Consider the following 25,756-nt stretch of genomic DNA (forward strand, 5'->3'; position numbering starts at 1 on the left):
TTTTCTTGCATTTTTTACACCGACAATGGTGCCTCTCGCGGAATTTCTGTGAGTCAATCTGAGTTCTATGTTTTTTCCTGCGCTGTCATATATCGGCTTGTTTTGTTCACGGAAAATTCCATTTCCCCGCTGATAAAGTGCTAAAAAGGATTCTTTGGACAAATATACCTTGGTATTGTAATTCTCATGGCTGACACCGACTTCTCGAAGATGAAGGTAGGGCAGAAAAAGAAATTCCGAGATAGCGCTTGAGGATGCAACTAATTTGAGGTTATGTTTAGGTGGCTGATCTCAAAAGGGAACTTAAAAATCGTGGATTGAGCACCGGCGGAAACAAGACTGAGCTTCAGGAAAGACTGCAAATGGCTCTCTTGGGTGAGTATTATTACAAGAAGATGAGCAGTGACGTGTATGACTGAATGTTTTGATATATTTTGCAGATTCTGACCCTGTTCTCGAGGACACAGCTATTTCAGAGGAGTTGGATGATGATGAGGTTTTGAATGTAAGTCCCTGGTTTTTTCATGATGTATTTGTTGGAGAGGTTTCTTATACGTGCATCTTTGCAATTTCTAGGATGAAGAGTTGGAGAACGCCAAGGATTTGCTGGAAGAAACTTCACACGAAGATGTAATTCTCGCCAGTCCGTCGCCTTCTGCTGATTCTACAAGTTTGGCTAATAAGTTTCCAGATGAGACAAAGAAATCCAACGAGCCTCCAACTCGAAAGATTGTTCTGAAGCGAAAGCTTATTGTCGCCCCACTTCCAGATGTGGCTGATGTAAGTCCGGAAAATTCTTTGGCTGCCTCTAAGGACACCGACGTCTTAAATATTGAGAAATCCACCGATCACCCACTGTCTGTACTCGGTGAGAGTGACAAAAAGGTGATAAAGCTGTCTGACATGTCAGCCCAGGAACGTCTGGAGTTGCGTATGAAGAAGTTCGGCGCCCCTGTGACATCGGACGTGAAGAAGATGGCAAGAGCTGAGCGTTTTGGTACATCAAGCTCTGCAAGCAGTTCCAATGGTTCTGGTGCATCCATTGACGTGCTGAAGAAGAGGGCAGAGCGTTTTGGTGGATCAGTCTCAACCACAATGACAAAAATGGAGAATGAAGAGAAGCTAAAGAAGCGCCAGGAGCGATTTGGTGCGTCTACAGTGGCAGGAAAGATCAGTGTGAACTCTACTGCAAAGTCTGAGTATGAAACTAAGGCTCAGCAACGTCTGGAGCGCTTCAAGACGACAGTGAAGTAATCTGCTTCTGCCCATCAAATTCCTTTCGTCTCCTTTGAAATCGTGTCAATATTTATTTCCGAAAAAATTGATAGGAGTATAAACTAAAGGAGAATTACATCGATTAGACATTCTCATAAATCCCATCAGGAGAAATGTAATGATAAAAAATTATTACTTCATATGTCAAATAATGCTAAGGAAAGTAACGCAGAATTAATGAAAATGGATCTCTTATGCTGTTGGCGCCTCGAGGTCACCGGTGGGAACTTCTGGCTCCTCATCATTGTAGATATTTTCAGCCATTTGCCACACTTGCATTATGTTGTCCTCTGACACAGAGCAGATCACCCACGGCTCGTTGGGATTCCACGAGAAGTCAGAGATCTTGGCAGTGTGGCCTCCATGGATGAAGAGGAGCTCCGGTGGGCCATCTTCAGCGTCCTCGCTGCTTTGTTCTTCGCCAATCTTCGACAGATCCCACACGTGGAGTCTGAAAGGAGAAGAGAGTGGGTAAATTTTGATTCTAAAGGCTTGAGTGAAATTCTCACCTTCGGTCTGTGCCGCTGGACGCGAGAATGGTTTCGTTATGAGGTGACCACTGCACCTGGAAGATCTCATCCTTGTGCGACTCGAAAGAGTGCAGTTTCAGCTTCAGATTCCTCAAATCCCACAGTGCCACAGTCTTATCAGCAGATCCGGTGGCCAAGATAAACTCTGTTGAAGAGAAAATTGCTTTAGAAATTTTTCAGGGAGTCAAATTGTGTCAAAAACTCACCGGAATATGGATTGAAACTCAAGCAATTGACCTCAGCCGTGTGAGCGTCCACGGTGTGCGATGGCTTCGATGTGTTGTTGCATCGCGTATCCCAAATCATGAGCTTTTGGTCGTCGGCAACCGATCCGAATAGAGATTCGTGAAGCAGATGCCAGGCCACGTCCTCCACCACGGCCGTGTGGCCGGTGAAGATGTTCTTGGCATCGATGATACGATGCTCTTTCGGTGTTGCGTTGATGTCCCACAGACAGATGGTATGGTCATCGCTTGCCGACAGAAGATACCCGTTTAAATTGGGGTTCCACGACAACCCATAACCCTCCTTCTGGTGCCCACGAAGTCTCAAATCCGGATGACACTCGCCGCTTGGTTCGGGCTTGCTGGGGTGTTTGGTGTAATCGAACACGAGGACGTCACTTGAGGGAGTCTTGGTAGCAATCACGCACGGATTCTGAGGCATGTAGCGCGCCCTATTTACCTCACCCTCATGGTTGATCTTAATTTCGATTTCAATCTTCCCGGAAACTGATCCAAATCCGCCAAACTCTCCCTTCTCATTGTCATAGTGACTTGCGTCAAATTGGGCATCCTCGTTGGGCAGCTGGACACTCGCAATGAGAAGATGGTTCTGCTCATCAGACGTATGGGTCCCGAGTATGAGACGGTGCACCGAGTAGTCCTTCCCTTCCGGCTTCGTCACGTCCGGTAGCCATTGAGCAGTCAGCGAAGGCCATTCCAGTGCATGGGTCATCACCAGATCGTACAGAAAAGGAGTATTCTTCTTCCATATCTTGTACTCCTCATTGATGACCCGCTCCTCGACGGCGTCATCAAACGATTCAGCTAAAACAAGACATAACCTCACTAAGGTACCTCACCTTTGGGGCTTTTTTTCGCTATCTCAGCGGTTTTTCCGCCAGCTGTGACTTGCACAAGTGAACTTTACTCACCTCCATCGCCGCGATCGCCCATTTCTGCCACCTCCGTATGAGCCGGATCACTCAGTTTCCTCGACCCGCCAATTCCGGCTTGAGACTCCACCTTGGAATACAATTTACACCACTATTAGCGGTGCCGTCTGCTTTTATATAACTTTACGATGCGCTCCTCTTACCACTGAGCAGATTGCAGTAGTTTTAGGGAGGTTTCCCAAAGTATATCTCGGGGATTTTGTGAGAAAAAATTGCTCCGTGCACGCAAACAACGCCAAGCAGACAGACAGAATCCACAAATGCATATATACATATGTATTGCGTGTGGAATGTGGACAACCCGACTGGTCGCACCTCCATATCGCCACCATTATTCCAATCGAATTTCGTGTACCTGCCACGCAGTGGCGCTTCTGCGGTTCTCCTCGGATTTTGTGGCAGTGAGCTCATTCATTCGCAGCTGAGAAGTGATTGGGCCAGCACCTGGAATTTCCTCTCCAAATGCCTGGGCCCAAAGGTAGTGAAATGGGTGAAGTGTCTGTGATGCTAGTGTACGACATAGCCAGTGAGATTGGGAAAGAGTGCGAGAAGCTGATTGATAAGTTCGGATCAGACGCAGTTGCGACTCTGATTCCGCAGGTCATCAATGCCCTGGAGCTTCTCGAGGCGTTGGCGAATCGCAATGAGTCAGAAAATTCCACAGTGCAGGAGTTAAATGACCGTATCACGCAACTGGAGACGGAAAAGCTTGAGAAAGCCGAGTACAGGAAGCGCTTCGAGAAGGTAAACAAAATCTCACGCTCTGTCCAATGATATTGCCCAATTTTGTGATTAACTCAATCCGTCACGGTTCATTCAAAACATTCTTATCTCCACCGCCACTTTTCTGGGGCTTTCAGGGATTTTCTCACCTGCCAATCGCATTCCGTCGCGCCTCACGAGACATCCATTCTCAATCGCTCAATCATCATTACAGCTCGATTCAGATGGGACTGGGTAATGAAGCACTGCGTCTGGGAATCGATCAGATCCCGGCAGAATTGAATTTGATGACCAACATGGAGGCCGTTCGGACGAAATGAATCATTCAGAATCTCAGACTCTCACCCTCACACACAACCCACACAACACTCTCTCGTTCTCTGGGCATTACAATATCGCCCGATGAGGGTATTTCGTTCGGCTCGATTGCCTATGAAGGTGGAACAAGCACAACACCTCCGGCAACTTTTCTGCAATTTCCATGTTTGCTGAAATACGTATTAAAAAAATATGCATCAAATTCACTGACGAGTTACCTCATGGTTGAGGTAATTTAGTGAAAATCTCCAATTTGTTCTTAATTGACAGAGCTAGAGGGCTCTCGTTTAAGATGCAGGAAATTTTAAGAGCCATAAGTTGCGAAAAACGATAAAATTCTAGGACGAGTGCTTCAGATAAGATTTGCTTGAGCGATTTAATTTACAGAGGCAAAATGAAAACGATGATGAGATTTGCGCACTGTCTGTGAGTTCTTCAGCTGTCTTTTTTACCCTGAGAGGCTAAACAGTTAGCCTACATGGACTTATTTGTACTTTTGCAAATGTTGCAGATTCAAGAAAGTGTTTTAGTTTCAAATGTCACGGCCTTTCATAAATTAAATGTAGGTAGGCATTTATGACAAAATTATATAAAATTATATTGACACTGCAAGTTTTTCAACATCTCTATAATAGAAACTTCGGGATAAAAAATGCCTAAATTACACTGAATTAAATTAATTTAAAAAGAGTATATAAAGGCCAACATATATTATGTATGCAGTAGTGATGTCTTTAGCTTTTTTTTTAAATAATTCACAATAACTTTTTACAAAGAAAATTTACAAATTTTCAAAATCTGCATACTTTTCGTCCGTACAAGAGCATTTCACTGTCTGCTTTTGGGAGGAAATCGATTTCAGAGCATAAAGCTCATTAAGCCTGATATGTTCATCTGGATTAATTCCGCAATAGAGTGCAAGTAAATTTAGATACAAGAGATCCGGAGATATCTAAAAAAAAAGAATTATTTTTTTATAGTCACATATCCATAATGAATTTTGACGCAAAAATCCATTGTATGTAGTACACTTTGACCAAATTGAGTTGGTGATTTATTATTAAAAGCATCCCTTATCAGGCACCATTAATATTCTCTTTTTCCCCACGTTCTGTCTGTCTCAAAGGCATGAATGGATGAAAGATGGCATGCAGTTGATGCGAGAATCCTCTTTAGTCCCTCCGAGGCACTCAGTGTCCCAGCGAAAGGCTGTGTGTGGTAGAGACGAGAACGCTGACTCCCCTTCATTTTCCTTCACATCCAATGATGGGGTACACAATGTATCAAAAAATGGCAAATTGGATGGGAGTGAGACGGCAAATGGGCCATCCAAAGTATTCCCTCTAGCGTCATTTATTGACTCAATCCCACCACTAAATTTTCACCCACCTACACTCGCCTTTCTCTCGCCCTGAGGACTGTTTGGGGATGAGGAGCAGCCACGTCAGAACAGTCACAGGGAATTTGTGTATGGTGCTAGTTGATCCGTGGGGTCATTAAAAAATTCACGACCACTTCTCTTTTATGCGGAAAATTTTGTTGTGTGGCATATAAACAAGTCGTTTATGTTGTGCCATTTTTGCCTTGACAGAGTCATGATATTAAAGTTTGGTTTGTACGGCAAAATTTGAAAATTTTCTCTTCGATTCATTTGCGATTTTCAAATCACCCTGGAAATAATATAATGGAGCTACTTTTGAATTAGCTCAGTACAAAATGAATGATGTTGCCGTAATCAGCTCTGTCGCGACATCCACTTGAATAGCAAAGTAAATTCTTTTTTGCTCAATCGAGTCTCCATGGAAAGAATGATCTCAGCCTCAACCTCAAATATATCACACTATTGATTCCTTGATGGCAGTTGAGGGGTTATTCAAAGAGCATTTTTATGCCATTTTCTTGACAGAGTTTGCGGAAATAACTGCTCATAGGATTTGTAATGAAACTAAATAGTCCATGTTCTTCTTAAGCATTATGATCATCCCCTTCTGCACATTCTGTGACTTTTAGCACATCCATCGAAGATGTTTATTGGGGGGTATGAGACATTGTGGCATTTGCGGTGTTGCTGGATGAATAAAGAAAGACCGGGTCGCTGTAGCGCCGAAGGAGAGATGCAGACAAGCAGACGAAAAATTATATTCACTCATTCAGAAAATCGCTGGAAATTGGATTGAGACTTGCGTGGTGGTTACGGAGAGCAGAAAGTCCACAATTCTATATCTCGAGATGGCAGTACAACCACTAAATCACCCGTGTTTAACAAGAGAATGATAGGGATATTAGGCGTAATGGATATGTTGATGAAAATTGGAGAAGAATAGCTCTATTTATAGCCCAGTGAACTTTCACAGCTAGAGAAGCAGCCCCAAAAATTCAGAAAGAGAATGCCTTCAAACTGGAGAGAAAATAATTTTCCACATCTCATCAAGATGAGAATGAGGAAAGTCGTAAATGATTCACACTTTGTCGAAAGATTGAGAATTAATTATGCCCGTCAAAATGACGGAAATCATTTAGCATTTGGTGTGGAAAAGTTTTCAAATGGAGATTATCTTAGCATTATACTGGGTTTTTACAAATAAACTATTTTAAATCCATCTTTTACTATCTTATCTGGATTGTTTTTCATTAAGTTTTCGTGTGAGTATCTATCAGTAAATGAGTTTGATTTCGCATTTTGATGTCTCACAAATTAAATGTGTCCACTAAATTCCAATTATTGTGTAATTAATACAGCGTAATTTATAGCATAAGCTTACTATTGAAAAATTTTGCAGAGATAATCAATAAATGGTCGCAGAATTCTAACGAGAAAAGCAAACAATATACGTCCGTATTTGAACATAGTTTCAATGTGGATAATAAAAATACCAATAAAATTGCTAAACGACGCAAAGTTTCGACCGGAAATTTTATTATTACAATTGATAATTATTACATAAGACACGAGAAACATTTTCCATCGATCGGAAATGATATATGAGAGTAAAATGTATTGGCAAAAATTAGAAATTAAATCAATCCATTTGATATATTTTATTTGTTCAAAAGTTTTTCGCACAGGTGAATTGTAGACATTTCTCTCGAAATTTGTTCTAAGAAAAATCTATTCAATGTGTCGTCTGGCTCGACCTTCAAATCTCACAGGCGATGGCGAAGTTTTCGCTAAACTTTGTTCCAATCTTTACCTTAATTATCCTCAAGACATCCCCAAGGTATTCGGTATGCTATGTATAAAGTGATTTATCGGCAGGTAGAAATACAAGTAATGGAGAGATTGATTGCGCGAGATTTAGCGCGATCAATAAAAGAATGTCTCTATGGAATTGTACAAGAATTTGTTTGTAATATTTATCTCTGTTGCTTTCAGGAACTCGAGACTATTGAGGAGCAATGGAGAAATGAATCGAGAGACCTTGTGGCCCTCGTTAGTCGTCTGCAGGATGAGAACAAGCGCTTGGCTACACAATTGCAGTCTGGAGTGGACCCAGACAGTGGTGTTGAGCTGCAGATGGATTCAACAGGAAGCCAAGATGGTGATTTTCAGCTGCTGCAGCGCTTGAGGAGTCAAGTGGACAAGCAGCGGAATGAATTGATGCGCAAAGATATGGAGCTGGAGGAGAAAGTGTCGGACATTGAAAGTCTCAATGTTCAAATGGAGCGTTTGAAGACGTCAGGCAGAGAGACACGACGACGACAGAAGGTGGTGCAACGGCAGGTGAGGACACTGTGCGAAGAACGGGCAGACTTTCTTGCACAGCTGCAGGATCAGCATCGAGAGATTGTGTCACTGAGACGGAGACTTGGTCTGGCGGAGAAGGAGAATGAGGACTTGGTGAAGACACAGGAGGAAGAGCCCCTGAAGCGCTACACCACGACTGAACTGAAAGAGCTCATGGCGGAGCGAGATGATTTGAGGGTGAAAATCAACGATTTGGAGGAGGAACTGAAACTCTATAGGCCAAATACTCTTGAACAGAAGGAGCCAGCAAAGAGTGAATCGTGAGTAATTGAAGACATTTGCATATATATATATAGTGATTATAACAAGAGTATCCCTTTGAATCAGGTCATCGGAGGAGGATCCACCTGTTCAGGGGCCACTTCCTTTTGAGCCCGATGATGCACCGTGGAAAAAGTCCAGTGAATCCGGGATAAGAAAATTGTTAGCATATTTCAATCGATGAACTGTTCCTTTTTGATGCGAAAATTGTGTCTCCTTTGCAGTTTTCGCAAATTGTTCTCTGATCCTGATGACACTTCTACAAGTTTTCCTCGACGCTCTCTATCCACTTTGTCGAAGATGGCACTATCGGCTGGACCACACTGTGACATACCCTTCTAAATGCATCATGTGGTTCGCCGCAACATTTTAAATAACAGCCAACGAGACTCTTCCTTCAACTTCTTCTCTAGTCACACACTCTTCAAAATTGAGTTATAAATGTCTCATATGGCATTGTACATTCCAGTGAGAGTAGTGTTTAATATCCTCTTCAAGAAAAGAAGTATTACACATTTAGGTATCTTAGCAGGGTCCATTAATCTCATATCTAAAAAGGGAAACAACGGTATTTGAAGTTTCTTCTAATTTGTCAATTAACCCTTTTTTGTTCTACCCAGTTTTACTCCTTTTCTTTTTACTGTCTTGATCTGTGAATTCTCATTCTCTCTACACCCAAAAATACAGTTCAATGTTTTCTTGTCTATTTATATTCCAATAAAATTACAACATAGTGATATTACAAATGAATGAAATAGTAATTAGGAAAAACTCCATTATGTTACATACCTGTTTCACCGTTACTCCACTAGAATTTTACATAGTAACATAGGGGAACAGTTCCGTATTAAGTAGAAGGAAGTATTGTGAAAAAATATCACTATGGACTTAAAGGCGTTGTATCATGAGGAGTTTTGGAATGGAAAACTTTTTCTTGATATACTTTTATAGCATGAATGATGATGGAAAACTTTTTATGTAGGAGTTGTTGTTACAAAGTAATTTTAACCAAATATTACATTATAAAAATGTTCTTGAGAAACACAAAAAGAAACAACCGTAAGAGAAATATATTGAAGCAAAGTATTAAAAAAAGATTCCTTTTATCAATTCCTGGCAAGAATTGTTGGCAGGTCAGTAAAGGGTTCTGTTATTTCAAGAGAGTCATGAAAATACTTGGAAAGCATTCTAGCGATGTGAAAATGATAATTTTTCCCATTGCTGACCCTTTAATTTTTCTCATAAATTCAACACAATTTTTTGATTAAGTGCTCAGTGAGCGGGGTCAGCGGCGAGACAGTGCCACTGCTCATGATAGTGATCTGGGAGACGGACACAGTCTCGCCACTGCTTCAGGCGGCGCCCCTTGCTCGTGGGGCCCAACATGAGCGATCCCAGGAAGTCATTACTTTTGCCAAAGTCTTTGTCCCAGACAGTAATGATGAGGAACTGCTTGTCGAAGTCGTTGGGGCGCGACTCAAAGAGGAACTCCTCGTTGAAGACAGGATTCAAATTGCGCCATTTGATGCTCGTCTTGTATTTCTTGCGATGCGAGTCGGGTTTCAATTGTCTGTGGAGGGAGAGAAGAGTAGGATATTAAATGTTAAAACATGAAAATTGTGCTCACGAGAGTGTCATACATTTTCACAAATGGATCGGAAAACCCATTGTTGTCCATTGGGAGGAGGTTGATGCAGCGCTTTATATTCACGACGAGGGCACGTTTTTTAGTATTGTAGCAAAGAGAGATTAGGATCTGGCCACGAGGCCATGGACCCGACAAGCTCGCGTCGATACTGTGCTGATCCTCAGCATCCAGTGGCACGGAGATGCGACAAGGACTTGTTGCATAAATCTGTAAATATAGTCAATTTGCATTCAATTCCATCACTTTCACGAATTCGCACCATGGGCACGTTCGGCTAGAATTGCAGAGTTGCTTTTTGAATAGGTTTTAGTATGGATATTTTGCTGTATTTTCGGCTAAATACAATCAACGGATGAATTTTCAACACTTTTACGAGGCAATTGTCCTCTCATAAAATAAAATGTCTCCGTCATCTTAAATAAAGCATGTTTTCTATGTATTTAGGACCGAGTAATTCAAGATGATGTGCATTTAAATTTATGGACATGTCATTTTGTGGCTCAGCAAGATAAGTTGTACAACACTAGTTCCTATAACAAAATAATCTGAGTTGTGTCTCCACATCTTAAGAGATTAGGAAAATGTGCAATCTCAAAAATTATGCATATTCAACGACTATAGCATCTACTGGTTTCTACTGATGGTTTGTATCACTGACAAAAGATGCTCTTATTTCAAGAAAAATATTGAATGAGAAATCAATATGCCGAGAAAAGTGTCTTTATACTTTGAAATTCAAATACAATTTGCATATGAAGACGAGAGAAAATCATGGTGATATTGAAACAAAAGAGTACTTCAAAAGGTTCAACGAATAGAAAATACACACCGGAGATAAGACGATTTTTGCCGTTCCGAGGAAATCGTGGCCATACTTATCCTCGTCGAGGATGACGACATACAGGATGGATCGATTGAGCTCTTCGTGCTCCATGCCTAGGAATGTGGCGGTCTCATTAAATTCGGGATTGCGAGTCTTGTGGACTGTCTTGGTCTTCATCCAGCGCTGCTGACGAGCCATTCCGTCGATAGACACAACGTTGATCTTGCAAAAAGGATCCGCCAGACCAGCACTGTCCATGGGCGGCAAGTCTCTGGCACGTATCACAGAGCAGTCAAGGGAGTGGTTGGACTCGTCGTAGTTGAGGACGAGCTCCACCCAGCCCAGTGGCGGCTCTTTGCAGCCTTGACTCATGGCCACAGTATTAAGCACACCTGTGCAAGATTCTGTGGTTGAATAGCTGGATGAAATAGAGCCACGTCGAAGGAGAGACGATGACCTTATGAGGCTCCCACCTTCATGTTGGCTTCTCCATTCCGCCATCGAGAAACTGCTACTGTCCTGGGATGTTGTGGAGCTCAATTGCTGGCTATGACCTCCGATGGACATCTTTCTGCTGCTCACTGTGGATTCTGCCACGTGTAAAAGCATATACTTATTTGTGTAATACAAAACATCATTCGTCTTCCTGAACCTACCCACGTGTGACCTCTCTCTCGTCATACTTCCGTTTCCCATTAGCAAGCTCGACTGTCTCCTTTGGAGCATTTTGGCGGCATCCAATTTATCGTCCGTCTCTTCATCTTCCGATGACGAGTCATTGAGACGCGCACCCAACTTCATTGTCCTTCCTACGATGGGTTTATCGTCACGGCGGAAGGATTTCGAATTTGATATGTCCCTGCGGGGCAGCTCATAGCGCGGAATGCCTTTGAAAAACCACGCTCCAGACTTTTTCCACATTTCTCTTGTCTCAGAGCATATCTTACACAGCCAAATCTCCCTGAAAGATAAATTATGACGCATTGGATGGGTGGTGTGGATGACCTCTGAAAATCATTTACCAACCTCTCACCTTGGAGAGTCTTTGTGGAGAGCTCGATGGCGCACTTGGAACACACCTGATGGCGGCAGTCGTCACAGATCTGCTTGGACAGGGATAGCAAGCCAAAGGATTGCCCACAGAGTCGACAGTTCCTTGGTCCGCTGTCCGTCACGCGCTGTTTCAGCTTCTCCAGACGTTCCACCATCATTCCAATTCTCTGCCGTTCTGCTGTCTCCAGTGCCTCATTTCTTTTGATGACATTGAGAATGGCTGCCTGTTCGTCAGGCTTCAAAGCACTCCCGCTTGCTGGTTTTCCTGTACACCATCCTGAGTGGAGTCTGCAATCCAAGAATGTCGCGTAAATTTACGTGACCAAAATTCACGCCCGCCTAATTGAATAAATGTGTAAATAGTCTTCACAGAAAATGGGGACGGAAAAGGCTACAATAGACAGGAGACAACTGAAAATTTGCATTTTTACTTAAAGGAATGGGGATGGAATCAAGTCAGGTTGTCTCGTGCTGTTAAAATTAAAATGAGCTCAATTCAATGTCCTTTAGCTTGAAGAATTGTGGATGAATTGAAAATATTTCTAAGAAATTGTTTTTAAGGACAATTCCCAAGAATAAATTCAATTGAAAAGCTAATACGGGTGAAATTAGCATGATTTCGTTAAAAAAAATGACTTAGCGACATAGGAAAGTCTGTCACATAACTGAACATTTTCTTTCGCAGATTTATTTTTCTTAATATTGAAGCTTTCTATGAATTTCTGAAGTACGATTTAATTAATCATAAGTTAGATATTAGTCTGCCACGCTCTTCTCCATTCTATTCTAAATGTTCTACACGTGAGTATATCACTTTCAGTTTGTTTCATATCCTCAAATTGTGAATATATATGTAATATTTATGAAAAAATTTTCATTTCAGTGTGAACTTTTGCAGAAAGTCTGGTTCAAGCTTTCCACAATAGAACTCAATTGAGACGCCTCGTGCGTGCCGTGCAATATGCATGAGAATCCAACGCTCTCAAATCCATTTCTCTTGTGCTTGTTTAGTGCCGAATTTGGCCGTGACGGATGTGAGTGAACGGTGGAAATTTGCGAATGGGCCACCCCTCCTGCCCTCGAACTAGGGTGAAGAAGAAGAAGCCAGAGAGGATGAAACAGATAACGTGTTAACCCAGAGAGATTCTTATGCGGCTGGATCTCATGGTGAGAACGTGGGATGCGTGCAAATGTGCTGCCAAAGCGTCGGAAACGGCGGATAAATATGAGCAATGTCGTTGCCTAGACGCCACAGACACTACATTATTATTACTTTCAATAGTGCGAGAGAGGAATTCTTCGCCTCCCTCCTGCTAAGATAATTTACTTAGGCGGAGAAATTAGCGACGTCACTCTGAGAGGTACATGAGCAAGAGGAAAGTATAATATAAATTGGTTTGATTTACAATTTGCATCCCCGTGACTCCACTTCCTCACGAGGAGTGGTGTGTGGGCAAGGAAGGACCCCCGATGGCTGCCAATACATATCATGAAATGTGGGTCACGAGATGATTGAATCAGCGGCAGGCAAATGAAGCTTAATAAGATTACATATCTCTCTCAGACTGAGTTTTAGAGAAGTTTTCTATCAGTCCTTTAAACTTATTAGAGTTTTTAAAATTATTGGAGTTACAGTTTAGATCATTTGGATGGTTCAGATATATGGCAAATCATTGGAAATATATCCTTTAAATCTCACTTGATAAGTTACTACTCTTCATGCGAATGGTTCTCCACTCAAGGTTTATCATTGTGCGAAATTGCGCCAATTCATTGATACAGTTTGCTTTATCTCTGTACTTTGCCGATTAAACTCATTCCTCGACTGAAGTTTAGGTTGTAAAAGTTTCGAGAAACGCATTAAAAGTGTCCCTGATTAACAAGTAATTATGCAAAGTGGATATCAATTCTAGTGCATCGTTTCTAATTACAAAATAATATTACATGGAAAGTCTTCTCACTATATATGATACCAAATAAAAATATTATTGCACGCAAGCAGTTGTGAAGATCCTTCGTAGATATAAATGTAGAGAAAACATCTTGATGATACTGAGAGGAATTGAGTACGTGCAGAAGCTAATAATAAGTGAGCTCTTCAATAAAAATAATTTCTCATATTATATTTATGATGATGTAATCAATACAAAAAATATTGATGAACTCAATATATCTGCTTTATTTACTATGTCTCAAGTGGCAAGCTTTAATTGAATCTATCGACAAATGAACAGAGAGATTGTGTGGGGATGAAGTAGAATTTTGTAGGAGTAGAAGGGGTTTAATTTCCGTTAATTGGAATAGATTGTGGATGTGATGCGAAAATCCTTTTGGTATAACGACATCATGACGCAAATTGACTAACGGTTTTTCAATGCTTACGCTAGAAAAATCTGGATATTTCTGCAAAGAACGCACTTTAGAAAATCTCAGTGCAAAGTCTCTTCATCCGCTTATGAATATGAAAAGCACACTTTTGATATTCTGCGTGTGCGTGCGAAGAGAGTCAGAGGGAAAAGGTGAGTTGGGGATTCTGTAAATATTTATTCTGATTGTCACTCCTCGTTATATTTTGCCGAGTTGACATAATTCCGAGCAGGTTGGGAAGCATTCCGTACATAGCGAACAGATGGGGAAGACCGCACATTCCATAAAAGATTAACGCTATTTGCAGATGAGACTGGAAATAGTTGAATATATCGGTGAGGCACGACTAGTGAAAACTATTCGATTAGCGCGATTGTCATTCCTGTGAGATTCCCTCGTATTTCCTGTGAATCCAGCACATCAATGTCAACACGAGGACTTAGTGTATTTACATCAATCCACCATCCAGCCTGTTGATGGACAAACATAATAGAAATTCTACCCTCTTTCCCCTTCGATTTCATTGAAATTTTGCACCATTGGTCGAACAATATTCATGTGAACTCATGGAAACTTCCAGAAAGATAAAAAAAAATTTCCCCTATTTCAATCAATCTCCCACAGAAATTGTCGCAATGGTGTAGAGCAGAAATCTCTCTGATTGCCTCTTTATTTCAGCTTTTGCATACTGTCGAAAAAGTGGAAACCTTTTTCGTGAATTGCTCTAAAGCCATATTTTTAGAACGATTTCGGTCAGATTGGGTTTTGACTTTCCATTTACTTTCTTTGCTACATTTCCCTCTTTGTGCGTCTCTACGGACTTTCATTATCCCGCGCTCGTCCTTGGCCCATATGTTGCTGCCCGTAGTTAATTTCTGTCGAAGTTGCAAGAAAGAAATCCCCTAAGGAGAATTTCAATAAGGGACATGAGAGAGAAAATTTGCGGTCACGGCTATGCTAAATTGTACATGACGCACTTTCATAGCTTTCCATAAATAGTTAAAGACACTCCTTCAGACTGTGAACGATGCAAATCTAGCTTACATTTAATTATATAAATCCTCAAAGTGTAAATGCTGTATAAATTCACTCTATTTTGCCACTTGCCATCGTCATTTCTACAGAGAAAACATTTACATATAGAGAGAAGTTGGATGATGCAGAGGAATTTAATATATTCCCTCTGTGATTGTGAATGATTTTTCTCCATCTCATAGTCACTTTTGGTTTGTGGAATTTCTATTTTCCCTTCTATCAAGAGCATTTGGATTCCGAATGAAATGTGATAGCTAGTCTTATATATATATATTTATGATTTTTCAAGTGCGTGTTATAAAAAATATGTATGTGAGTCCATGAAAAATGTTCGTTTAAAATTAACGTTTCAAATCCATTAAAATCATACAGATCTGCAATTTTAATATTCCATTTGTTCGGATTATGCTTCAAATAAGTTTATATGTCTCACAGGGATTTACTTGTAAATATTCAAGAACTTTCTATAATTTGCAATGTTAAGACTTTCCCACTGTTTTCCTTTGAGCCAAACTTTATGCTTGTGTGTCCCTATCAGAGGAAAGGAAGCATGGGTAAATAACACACCTATGTATGTATATGTATGAACTCTAAATATTATGTATTATAAATTAGTTAAGAAATTTCTGATTGGAGCATGGTACGTATGAAACTTTCACAAAATCCCCTTTCAATGGCAAAACACTCCCGTGACTTGATACATTTAATATTACAGCAATTTTTTCGAGGGGAGTCTAAATCTTTTTAATATTTCAGTGCGGGAAACTTTCCATGTGCCCGACATCAAGTTTTACAACAGCAAAAGAAGCTTTTGATCTGAACAAAATGAAATTGTATCTTGCAACTGATGAAACTTTGACTTGGCATGACGTGGGTGAGAGTAAACCACGTCTTTATAAGCTTTCTACACAATATGCAAAGTTCTAAACCTGCAACAGCATGAAAGCTTCTTTTTTCTCTACGTTCTTTGGGAAAAGCAACAGATTGTTGGAAGGCATTCCAATGACTTTGTCGTACAATATTTTACATGAGGTGAATACTGTGGAGTATCAATCACTTGACTTTATACGACCAGAAAACTCCCCAAACTTCCGCCAGCGGCAAGTATTTTGCTTTTCGCGCTTCACTCATACCAGCCTGCGTCTGTTATCACCTCACATCTTGCACCTTCCCTCATGGTGACACCACCAGAGAATCTACATAGAAGTTCCTACGCATCTGATAAAGGAGGAATTATCATAGGAAATTAACGAACACGCTGTCACTGACTGATATTGGTTTTTCCTGCTCTTCCTCGAAATTTAAATGGTTTCAATCAACTCTCGGCATTTTTATTGTGTTTTTCACTCTCCATGGAATTGAACAGCCTTCAACTTAATCTTGTATTCACCATTTATGCTGGTGCGGAACATATTTTGCTTCGCAGCGAAGAAATCACTTGCTGAGGGCGGAAAGCTTTAGTGGAAAAATATTGATAAATAATTTATGGGAAGGTTTTCCCATAATAACATTTTTTCACTCCCCATTGATTACGGAAGGAAATGAGATCTTCCTCTTCAATCCTCACTCTGTTGATAAATATTATTTAATATCAATTTTTAAGTAGCTTTATAAGAAGGGTGCCTTGAAATTGAAAATAAATATACATTTTAAAGCAGTCCAACCGTTTGTGAAGTGAAAAAGGCACACCAAAGAGTTCAAGAAGAAAGAAAAAAGAGTTTAAATTAATTTTCTTTCTTAATTGCACTCTCAAATTAAATAATAATAACCTCAACATTTTTCTCTCTTTGAGATCAGAGAGATAGATGTAGAATTTGCCGCTTTTGTTCAAATCTAGGAGCTTTCAGATACATCAAAGGCCGTCATGGTTGTGATGAGAGATACTGAGAAAATGTTATAATTTTTCCTGGAATGAGAAAAGCTCAATTTTGCAACTTTTATTACGTGACACGGTTCACAGAATAGGAGCAATAAAAGAGAACTTCAGGTATAAAGGTTATCTGATGCTTCAGATGGATATTTTCAGTGTGTATTTTGTATTAATATTAAAGTGTGTATTCGGCTGCCCTTTTCCGTATGGCACATTGAGTAATTTTTGATAGATTTCTGGGAAGAAGAAGTCATATACACAACACACATTTTCTTCTCCAAATTTAACGAGAGGAAACTTTAAATGATTCTTCGGAAGTGGGTGGAGGACGGGTGGGCCGACGTCGCGTGTATAACAAAGAGAAGCGGAAAAGGCCAGGGAGTTCTTTTTGCAGGCGTGTGTGTCAGGAAGAGAAAACTAACAACCGCCCTTGGCGACAATGCCAATTCATGAGCTCAACTGGTGTCTTGCTGGGATGGAAAATTTAAAGCCAGATGAACAGGAAAATGACTTTCATTACTTGGCTCTGAGCGCCAGCATTCTGTCGCTGGGACAGACAAATTTGTTTCCCGCGTCACACATCCTTTTGAGCTTCGTGCACTTCTCCACAGATTCAACAGACCGTGGATATGGGGCTGGTCCAGTCTATTCCACTTCCAACCAGCCACTTTCAACTGCACTCGCACATATTGTGCCAGATTTTCCACAACACGCCACACTCTTTTCACCAATTCATATCTCAATCGAAAAAGCGAACCTCTCTCGGTGATAAAGAGTGTGTTATGACACAAATAGCCCCAGAATTGAGGGGCGAGAGATAAGAGAAGGGAAAACTGTTCGATTTTGCCCTCCGTAAGCGCGACCAGAGCGAGGCACAACTGTTGCACGACTGATTCATAGTAAAATGTGCGCTCTCCCAGCCAGCCGGAAAATTTCCCGAGAGAGTATAGTCAAAAGAGAGGAATTTCCAATGAGAAAACACTTCTCCTCTGATGTTTTCAGACGGGGGAAAATGAGCGAGACACTGCCAAAGTGTGTAAGAGATCCATTCTTCTCCAAATATTCGCTCTTATTTTTCTTCGCTGCGTGATAAAATGGAAATATGCTCAGGAAATGATGTTTTGGGTGGTCACAATGGAAATGCGACTGAAAAAAGTGAGCAAACAGTGAAGAAAAGCTTTACGAGAAAGCTCTCATTCTTTCTTTACAGATCTTTTGTGTGAATAATTCTAGACTTAAATACATCATGGAGGAGTATTTTTGGGCCACTTGAGCAAATATTTGAGTGTTTCGAAGGATTTTCCCACAGAAACCCTTGGAAACTGAGTTGTGGGGGATTTTTTGAATGTTCTTCTATGACATGTGGTGTAGCCTGGTACCCGGCGTCTCCATGGCGTGTTTCATGAATGCTCCATGCAACATGGACGAAACATTTACACATTTTATCATCGACATTTATTTCAACGTTTTGTTGTTGTTTGATTGCGTTGAAAATTATAATCACAGAAATAATAAATAAATAAAATAAGTGCATCGAATAGAAACACCGAAATACTTTTCTTATTACTTCTGTATATTTTTATTTTTCGCAACTCATGTCTCAAACCGTTTGTATGAATCTGTTTTTTCTCGCATGAGAATACAATACCCATGAAAATTGTACTTAATATTACACACTTAAAAATGAGAAAATGTATAATATGTAAATATTTTGTGTTGTATATTTAAATGTAATTGGTAATTTTTGCTGGATTACTCTGTAGCCCACAAAAAACGCAACAAAACCCTTATTATCTCCTACCACAGGAACTCAAACACACAAAAACTCTACTATATATAATATTACAAATCCTTGCAATAAATACACATTCGACTATTTTTGTATCATTTTATCATCTACGTCAATTGTGAGATAAATTCAATGAATATAATGTACACTTCTAATAATGTTTCTCACTTTTTTAGTCAGGGAATGGCAATTTTTCATCTATATCATTTTGATTACTTAATTTCATCTAGTTATTACGCTTAAGAGGATCTTTTTCTAGGTCTCGTGGGGAGGATTCTAGTGTCTTCTTTGATGTACTATTCAATACAAAATTCTTCTTATATTCCTTTCACTATAAACGCTTGCAAAAATCTCTGAGCAATTTCCCAAATATGCGCCAAACACTTGGGTAGAGGGGAAGAAAGCCTTTTTGCATTATGTATCTAATATCTCTTTGGATAATTTATATACTTCCAATGTTGCATCTTTTTGACTGTCAATTAAACAAACTTTTCATTATCTTTACACATATAGAAACAACTTTTTTTTATTATTTCATTTTCTCTCTTGAGACTGAAAGCCCGAAAAGCTGGATTTTTTTATTCAAATTCCACCAGAAAACCTTCAAATCAGTGAAGACAGACATTTGCAATGCACAATTTTCTGTGCAACAGTTTTACAAAATGAAAATTAATCAAAAAATAATAATTTCATCTAACTAAAGAACCATATACACACTCATTGCTTAGCTGCAATTTCTTCGTCGACTAGTCTCTCGCCACCTTTCGATGCACCTTTCCGCCTTTCTTGTGAATCCGTTTGTGATAACTCTGTGCCAGCGAATTGATGATCGACACCACAAAGTATACAATCATGGCGACGACAAACTTCTCAAAGAGACGTGCCAGGAAATTTCCCGTCTCTGACGCTTTTCTCGCCGGTCCACGATGGAGGCGTGCTTTCTGGTTCTGCAGAAATGCTTTGAATGGCTCCTGAAGTCGCTTCCCCATGAAGGGTATCAAAGCCAAAAGGTCGAGCGCCTTGGCAATCAGAGTCTCATTGAATGCAATTATCACAAATATCTTCTGGATATGCATCTTAATCACAGCCTTGCCAATCAGTGTTGCTCCAAAGAAGGTCCAAAATGGCACCAAAAAGTGTCCACACGTGATTCCAGCCAGGTCAAACAGTGGATTGGGAATCTACAAGTGAAAAGACAACCATGAAAACACAAATTCATGCCAATGATATAAGATAAGAAATGCTTACACTTGCACAAGCAAGTATTCCAGGGAATCCAACACGCTCCACCAGTCGCTCCATAAAAAGCTTGGCACGATCGAGATAGTTCAAATCGGCACCCTGTTCTCGCTTCTTCTTCAACTCCTCAAACTCCTGCAAATCCTCAGCATCGTCAGGATCATAACCTGACAGGCGAGCAGCCTTTGCCATGAAGTAGGGCGGCAGCTCCCCAAGAGCAGTTCCAGCGCCCCAGAGAAAAGCCTCAACGCGCACCTTCCCCATAATGTTCCACAGTGATGGAATGAATGTGGGATCCACCTTCTCAGGGCAGATGATCTCATCCGGATAGGGTGGCTTTGGAAAGTTGAGTGAATTACACTCATAAGCTGCCATTGTCACGCTGGCTATGTGTGGTCCCAGATACAACAGGAATGTGTGCAGTCCCGTACCGAGGCCGACGGACGACAGCACTCCAAGACCTACCCAGTAGGTCACAAACCACATGTGCACCCGAATCAGGTCAATGTACGTCTGGTGTCGCCCTGGAACATGGTACATTGCAATCACCATCGCGACGACAGCCACCAGGAGAGCCATGAGTTTCTTATGATCCGCAAGTCTAAAAAAGAGGTAAGATAATTAAGTATTAGTGAGGCATTTCATGAGGCAACTACTTTAGAAAATACCGTAAATGACCAGATTTCTTCATAAAACAGTAAATGAGGGCTATAATTACTTGACAAATCACTTTCAGTCATAGAAGTAAATTGTGTCATTCATAATTACGTCGGTGAGAAATGAAGGTTAAATACTTCTTTGGTTTCAAGCGGAATAGGTATCAAGTATGACTAGCATTGCTATACTTCTAAATTTTGATTTTATCACTTAAATTGCCTTTACTTCCGCTCAGAGTCATTTCAACAACCTGAACAATTCTAATAAAAGGTTGATGGGAAAGAAAACCAATAAATACTATGCTGAATACTCAGAAAATTTTCATTAAGTATTCTCTACAAAAAATATGCAATAAAACAAATCCTATTTATATTTAATGATAATTCTTTTCATTCTCGATTAAAGTGTGTACGCTAGTAATAAACCTACAAATATTTCCTTTTAATTTTACATATTTTATTTGATATTCTAAATCATCGTAAATACTTTTTCGGGCTGTTGCCAAGGAAAATAAAGTTTAATAACCCGATCCGCATGTCAACCTTGCTTCTCCTCACCTATCCAGAATTATATCATAAAAGCTTATCAGTATTTGTTTTACCTGACATCAAATAGAAGAAACAATGTAATTTTTTTTTAGATTGAACACGCGATTTATATTTTCCAACAAATATTTTATCAAGTTGAGAAGAAGATTTTTATGAATACTCAATGAAATTATCTGAGAAAAATGACTTTAGAACAGAAATATAGTTTATAAATAATCGAGTGTTTTCTTTATGCTTTCTACCAATTGAATAAATCTTACTTTCGTCCATATGTTTGCATAAGTGTCATACACTCTAGGGCACAATATTTCGATGTCAGAATTGGATGCCGCCAAATGACAATCTTTTTCCGTTCATTGCGCTCCTTCTCTCGATCACGAGCGGACTGTTTCCTTACGAAGGAGTCCATCGCTGTTCCATTTGGTGTCTTTTTCTGCTGATTCTGCCGGGAAGTGCCTGACGTGGAAGATGTCACCGTAGACTGTTGGTTGTGATTGTGATGAGACATTTTATATCCTAGTCTTTGGAGCTATTTACCCAATTCCAGAGATACATGGAAACAGAGGGAGAAAGAGAAAAATGTACATTACACATTGAAAATTGGGTCAAACTTCCTCAATTGATTCAAATTCTATTCTCTTCATTCACTATTAATTTTGTGTGTTGTTTTGCTTGCAAAGTACTTTGCACTCAATTATTTTCATCATTTTCAACTCAATATACTTAATCAAGTAGTATCAACATCAAATGTGAAACATATTGAAGGAGCGCAAAAAACGCAGGAGATAAAAAACGAACAAAGTGTAAAAGCAGACGGAAAGAATGTAGGAGCAACTGAGAAATACATATACATATAATATAATACCATGAAAATTAATCAATGAAGGAGGAAGTCTAATTTGTCACTGAATTGTCCATATTTAGGTAAAAATACACCTGAATCTGGCATTGCCATTGCCCTGAGATTATGCAATTGAATACAATAATGATAGCTTTTACACTCTCGGTGTGTGTGGCACATCTTTCAATGATTTCAGTGGCACTGTGAGCATATTTTCACAAATTCAAGGCTCTCACACGTTTTTAACCAATTCTGCTCGCTCTCACATACGAGTGTACGTAGAAATATTAGCAAAATCTGCAATAGACACAATTTGTACTAAAAAAAAATTAACAAAATGCAACAACACTTGATTGACAGGTAAGAAAACACACAAAGAGAATGCATGCAGTGTAACAAAAAAAAATTAGACGCGTCACTGAAGCATCTTTGGACACAAAGTAATTCCCTATCACACAATCTGTCGCCCCTTATGAATGTCTGACGAGGTCTGAGTGATAAGATAAGCACATTTTGGACGCGTTACGCATTGAATTGCTTCTGCAGGAGAGTGAAAACGATTTTCTCTATTTCTCATGAAAATTGCATCACCTTTCGTCAATAACTTACACACGCTCACAGCCAAAACTTTACAATGCTATATTTGATATTTACATTTATGAAAAAAAAATTCCACAAGTCTTATTAGAGACAAGATAAAATTATGAATATCATGATGAGAGGAAACCTCGCCTGTGGTTTTTTCTTCTGCCCAAGAGCACTTCTTTTTTGGTACGTCCGCTAAAATTGCTAATCATTCACACTGATATGTATTTCTTAGACAATTCAAACACACCAGCGTGAAGCTTATTTTAACCATCCAATTATTCAATCTTTATTGTTCTCTCTCCTCGCAAATCTCTGTTTATAATTAAAATACTATATTTTAATATGATGTGTGAAACAGGTGAAGGCAACGAGGGAGGCCTTTTCAACGGTGGTGTCACCCTAAAATTACATTTCTTTAATGGATTACTTCCGCGACGCCAATTTAGATAAACTACTTTACAATTAATTTTATTATAATACATATACCCACAACAATAAGCTTCTGCTTTGTAGTCAGGGGTAAATCACTAAAGAAATTTCAAGCCATTATCAGTAATACAAGCGCAAAAGAAAGAGGCAAACAATTGAACCTTCAATCAACCTCGTAATATTATTAATTTTTCTGTATAAGTTCATAGCACGATACAAAACTTATATGTGAAGTTAAGAGTGCTTGGTAAATCGATTAGCGTGAAATATTTAAGACACTTTGTATAAAACTGAAAGGATGAATAATTCTATCATCACTTAGGATAATTATATGTAAGACAGACTAAACATTTCTCCAATTGATTGCCTCTCTGCGATATCTTGTTTTAACGTGGATAATATTTATTGAAAATGCGACTGAAAACCAATTGATTACTTATTCTCCCCTCTTCTATTTGCTTGACAGACTTCCCAACAGTGTGAACATACGAACCAGACTTTGTGTTAGAAAATGATTAAGGCTTACAAAAATAAATCAATCAATTTATGCCAACTTGGAGAAGGAGCAACAAAAAAAGAGTGTAACAGAGGAGAACGAGCAAATACTTTTGTGAAGGTGGAAAAGTTATGAAAATTCTTATACCAATTCCATCTTATTTCCTGTTATCTTTAGACCGCGTTTCCTGCACTCGTTCTGTAACTCATTTTTCGTTAGTGAAGCCAAGAAAATGCTCTTGTCCAGTTGTTGTCGCTGTTTAGCTGTTAGTACGTGACCACCACTGGCAACATCTCCATTTGCCATCGACTGTTGGGGCTCCTTTGCTCCTGCCCCACTCGCGTACTTGTGACCAGATGGAGAGACTCCCTGTTGGCGATTGGCGGCTGTTGGACGTTTCTTACTCGGCATTATTTACCCCTGTCTTTCTCGCTTCTCGCGGAAATCCCTGCGTGCCTTTCACCGTTTTCTTTCTCGTTTTTGGAAGAGGAGGGCTACCGTATGTATTTGTGTGTTTGTCTTAGGATAAAGAAAAACTCAAATGTTAAAGAAGCCAATTTAGAGATCGTAAGAACAAAGGATGTCCAAGTCACATAATTCAACACCCAGATTATTCCATCGTGACTCAGCGGATTGGGGGAAAAATGCAAGTTATTTCATTTAATCATTGCGCGGCTAAATTTTCCGCAAATACACACCCAACACTCTTTCCTACATTCATTTTTGCTGGTTCAGCAGACAAATTAAAGAAAGCGAATATCAATGGTGTGTTGGAAATTATATTTATGTACACAGTCAACGATTCTTGTATGTCCATTAAGTCACAACATGCACTTTGTGAGATTATGCCTACAATCGCACGAGACGGAGGACGCAGAACTCAATTTCGACCTTCATCACTGATAACAAAAATTAACACTTTTATCAGTTTGGAATCGTTACAATCAATTTAGCGCCTCTAATTGTAAAATTACTAAAATGACTTTCACAAATAACTCTCGCTTTCTTCTTTAGGGCCAAAGTATCCTCTTCAACCTGACCATACTATGTTTACACTTAACACATGATCTAATTGAGAAAGCATAACTTTATGGGCTTCTTTGGGAAATCTAGGAGCAAGTGAATTTAGAACAACGCGTGATTATAATTGGAATCGGAATCAGTATATTCTGAGGCCATTTCCATTCAATTTTATCGCTGAAATGAGAGCGTGAACACAAGGGAAGTTCTTTTAAATCTACGCAGCCGGAATTCCTGCTAAATATAACTGCGTCACCATTGTCGTCGTGCGACTGTAAAATGATTAATCCAACAGACATCTCCGTGGTGTGATGCAAAAACTGGGGATTCTTGGGCAAAAACATTGGGAGCTGTTTACGGAAGCCACTTTCTGAATGTCGGGAGACGAAAAGGTGGGCGCCGGGGAGCCCCCGAAACCCCCAAATCCATGAGAATCATTGTGATGAATGACTGCGGTGTGTTGGGATGCGTGGGAGAGTGCCCCTACCCGCGACCGAAATCGATTGTCCCACTCCCTCGGATGGCAGCCTCCCTTCGTCGTGGGATAGCGTCTGGGGCGATCATGCGAGTGGATCCGCAGATGCTATTGGCGTCTAATATTATCAACATCACCTGATACCCGAGCACTCTCCTTAGCACGCGTCTCATGCACGTTGGGGCACAATCTATAGAGTGTTGTTTGGCAATCTGTCAAGACGCAGATTCCCCTCATATCACCTCTAGGAGGCTTCCGCGCTCAGGGGGAACGGTCGTGAGGTGTTGTTAGCGAAAATGTCAGGGAGAGGGAATTCTCATGTTGCTAACCTGTTTTCTTCAATAAATCCCTATTCTTCCAAATCAAACACCTGCACTGTGTCGTCCAATTGTGCGCCGTGACGTGGGTATCACTTATTCGCCAGTGGAGAAAGGAAGTCTCATTGATTTATGAAAAAGAGAGTGTGAGCACGAGTTTTTACGCTGTGTCCCCGAAAATCAATTTGACGCAATTCCTCGGCGACCAACAAATATTGCATTTTCATTTCACACGACACATACTCTACTGATATTGTTCACGTGATTTACAGCAATTTTTCCACTACTTGTACTGTGAAATTCCCCGAAATTTACACTTTTACTGTCCGACATGCACTCGCGATGCTGTTTCAACATAAATTAATGACAATACAATGACAACGACAAATCATACGATTTCGAATTTCGATATTCCAACTCTCGGGTGTCTTTCGGGTTCGTTCGCGTAAACACGCGAGAGATGTCCGAGAGTGACCCTATCTTAAAGATGTTACAAGTGGATTTGCATAGAAATTCCGGCTGGCTAATACTG

At 40.0% G+C, this 25,756-nt stretch overlaps 5 protein-coding genes across 8 annotated transcripts; 2 read left to right on the forward strand and 3 right to left on the reverse strand.

Moving 5' to 3' along the window:
• Positions 1-62: 62 nt before the first annotated feature.
• Positions 63-1,254, forward strand: LOC132258501 (SAP domain-containing ribonucleoprotein). The gene is made up of 4 exons (XM_059755835.1): positions 63-216; positions 282-375; positions 441-505; positions 577-1,254. Exons 1-4 carry the CDS (start codon positions 187-189, stop codon positions 1,252-1,254), a joined length of 867 nt encoding a protein of 288 aa, XP_059611818.1. The 5' UTR covers positions 63-186.
• A 204-nt stretch (positions 1,255-1,458) lies between these two features.
• LOC132258474 (chromatin assembly factor 1 p55 subunit) lies at positions 1,459-3,244 on the reverse strand. Of its 2 annotated transcripts, none has more exons than XM_059755813.1 (5): positions 3,126-3,244; positions 2,962-3,073; positions 2,012-2,854; positions 1,785-1,950; positions 1,459-1,726 (listed from the first exon to the last, which is right to left on the reverse strand). In XM_059755813.1, the coding sequence occupies exons 2-5, from the start codon at positions 2,981-2,983 to the stop codon at positions 1,468-1,470; spliced, it is 1,290 nt and encodes a 429-aa protein (XP_059611796.1). In that variant the 5' UTR covers positions 2,984-3,073; positions 3,126-3,244; the 3' UTR covers positions 1,459-1,467. The 2 variants fall into 2 exon arrangements, with proteins under 2 accessions (XP_059611796.1, XP_059611788.1); XM_059755805.1 differs by having other exon boundaries at positions 2,962-3,052; positions 3,126-3,227.
• Positions 3,245-3,350: 106 nt separating this feature from the next.
• LOC132263142 (RILP-like protein homolog) lies at positions 3,351-8,378 on the forward strand. The gene is made up of 4 exons (XM_059762793.1): positions 3,351-3,726; positions 7,397-8,028; positions 8,096-8,191; positions 8,254-8,378. The coding sequence occupies exons 1-4, from the start codon at positions 3,445-3,447 to the stop codon at positions 8,369-8,371; spliced, it is 1,128 nt and encodes a 375-aa protein (XP_059618776.1). The 5' UTR covers positions 3,351-3,444; the 3' UTR covers positions 8,372-8,378.
• An 806-nt stretch (positions 8,379-9,184) lies between these two features.
• LOC132262875 (synaptotagmin-10) lies at positions 9,185-17,428 on the reverse strand. Its single transcript, XM_059762379.1, has 6 exons — positions 17,346-17,428; positions 11,527-11,841; positions 11,157-11,461; positions 10,507-11,090; positions 9,670-9,884; positions 9,185-9,599 (listed from the first exon to the last, which is right to left on the reverse strand). The coding sequence occupies exons 1-6, from the start codon at positions 17,405-17,407 to the stop codon at positions 9,302-9,304; spliced, it is 1,779 nt and encodes a 592-aa protein (XP_059618362.1). The 5' UTR covers positions 17,408-17,428; the 3' UTR covers positions 9,185-9,301.
• A 949-nt stretch (positions 17,429-18,377) lies between these two features.
• Positions 18,378-25,594, reverse strand: LOC132262950 (vacuole membrane protein 1). 3 transcript variants are annotated; one of them, XM_059762504.1, is made up of 5 exons: positions 25,237-25,594; positions 23,560-23,931; positions 21,319-21,587; positions 19,863-20,454; positions 18,378-19,795 (listed from the first exon to the last, which is right to left on the reverse strand). In XM_059762504.1, the coding sequence occupies exons 2-5, from the start codon at positions 23,821-23,823 to the stop codon at positions 19,361-19,363; spliced, it is 1,560 nt and encodes a 519-aa protein (XP_059618487.1). In that variant the 5' UTR covers positions 23,824-23,931; positions 25,237-25,594; the 3' UTR covers positions 18,378-19,360. The 3 variants fall into 3 exon arrangements, with proteins under 3 accessions (XP_059618487.1, XP_059618570.1, XP_059618651.1); XM_059762587.1 differs by lacking the exon at positions 23,560-23,931 and having other exon boundaries at positions 25,468-25,594; XM_059762668.1 differs by lacking the exon at positions 23,560-23,931.
• Between the last annotated feature and the right edge of the window lie 162 nt (positions 25,595-25,756).

Source organism: Phlebotomus argentipes, unplaced genomic scaffold, assembly GCF_947086385.1.
Source record: "Phlebotomus argentipes unplaced genomic scaffold, Phlebotomus argentipes genome assembly contig_6, whole genome shotgun sequence".
In the NCBI taxonomy this organism is placed as follows: domain Eukaryota; kingdom Metazoa; phylum Arthropoda; class Insecta; order Diptera; family Psychodidae; genus Phlebotomus; species Phlebotomus argentipes.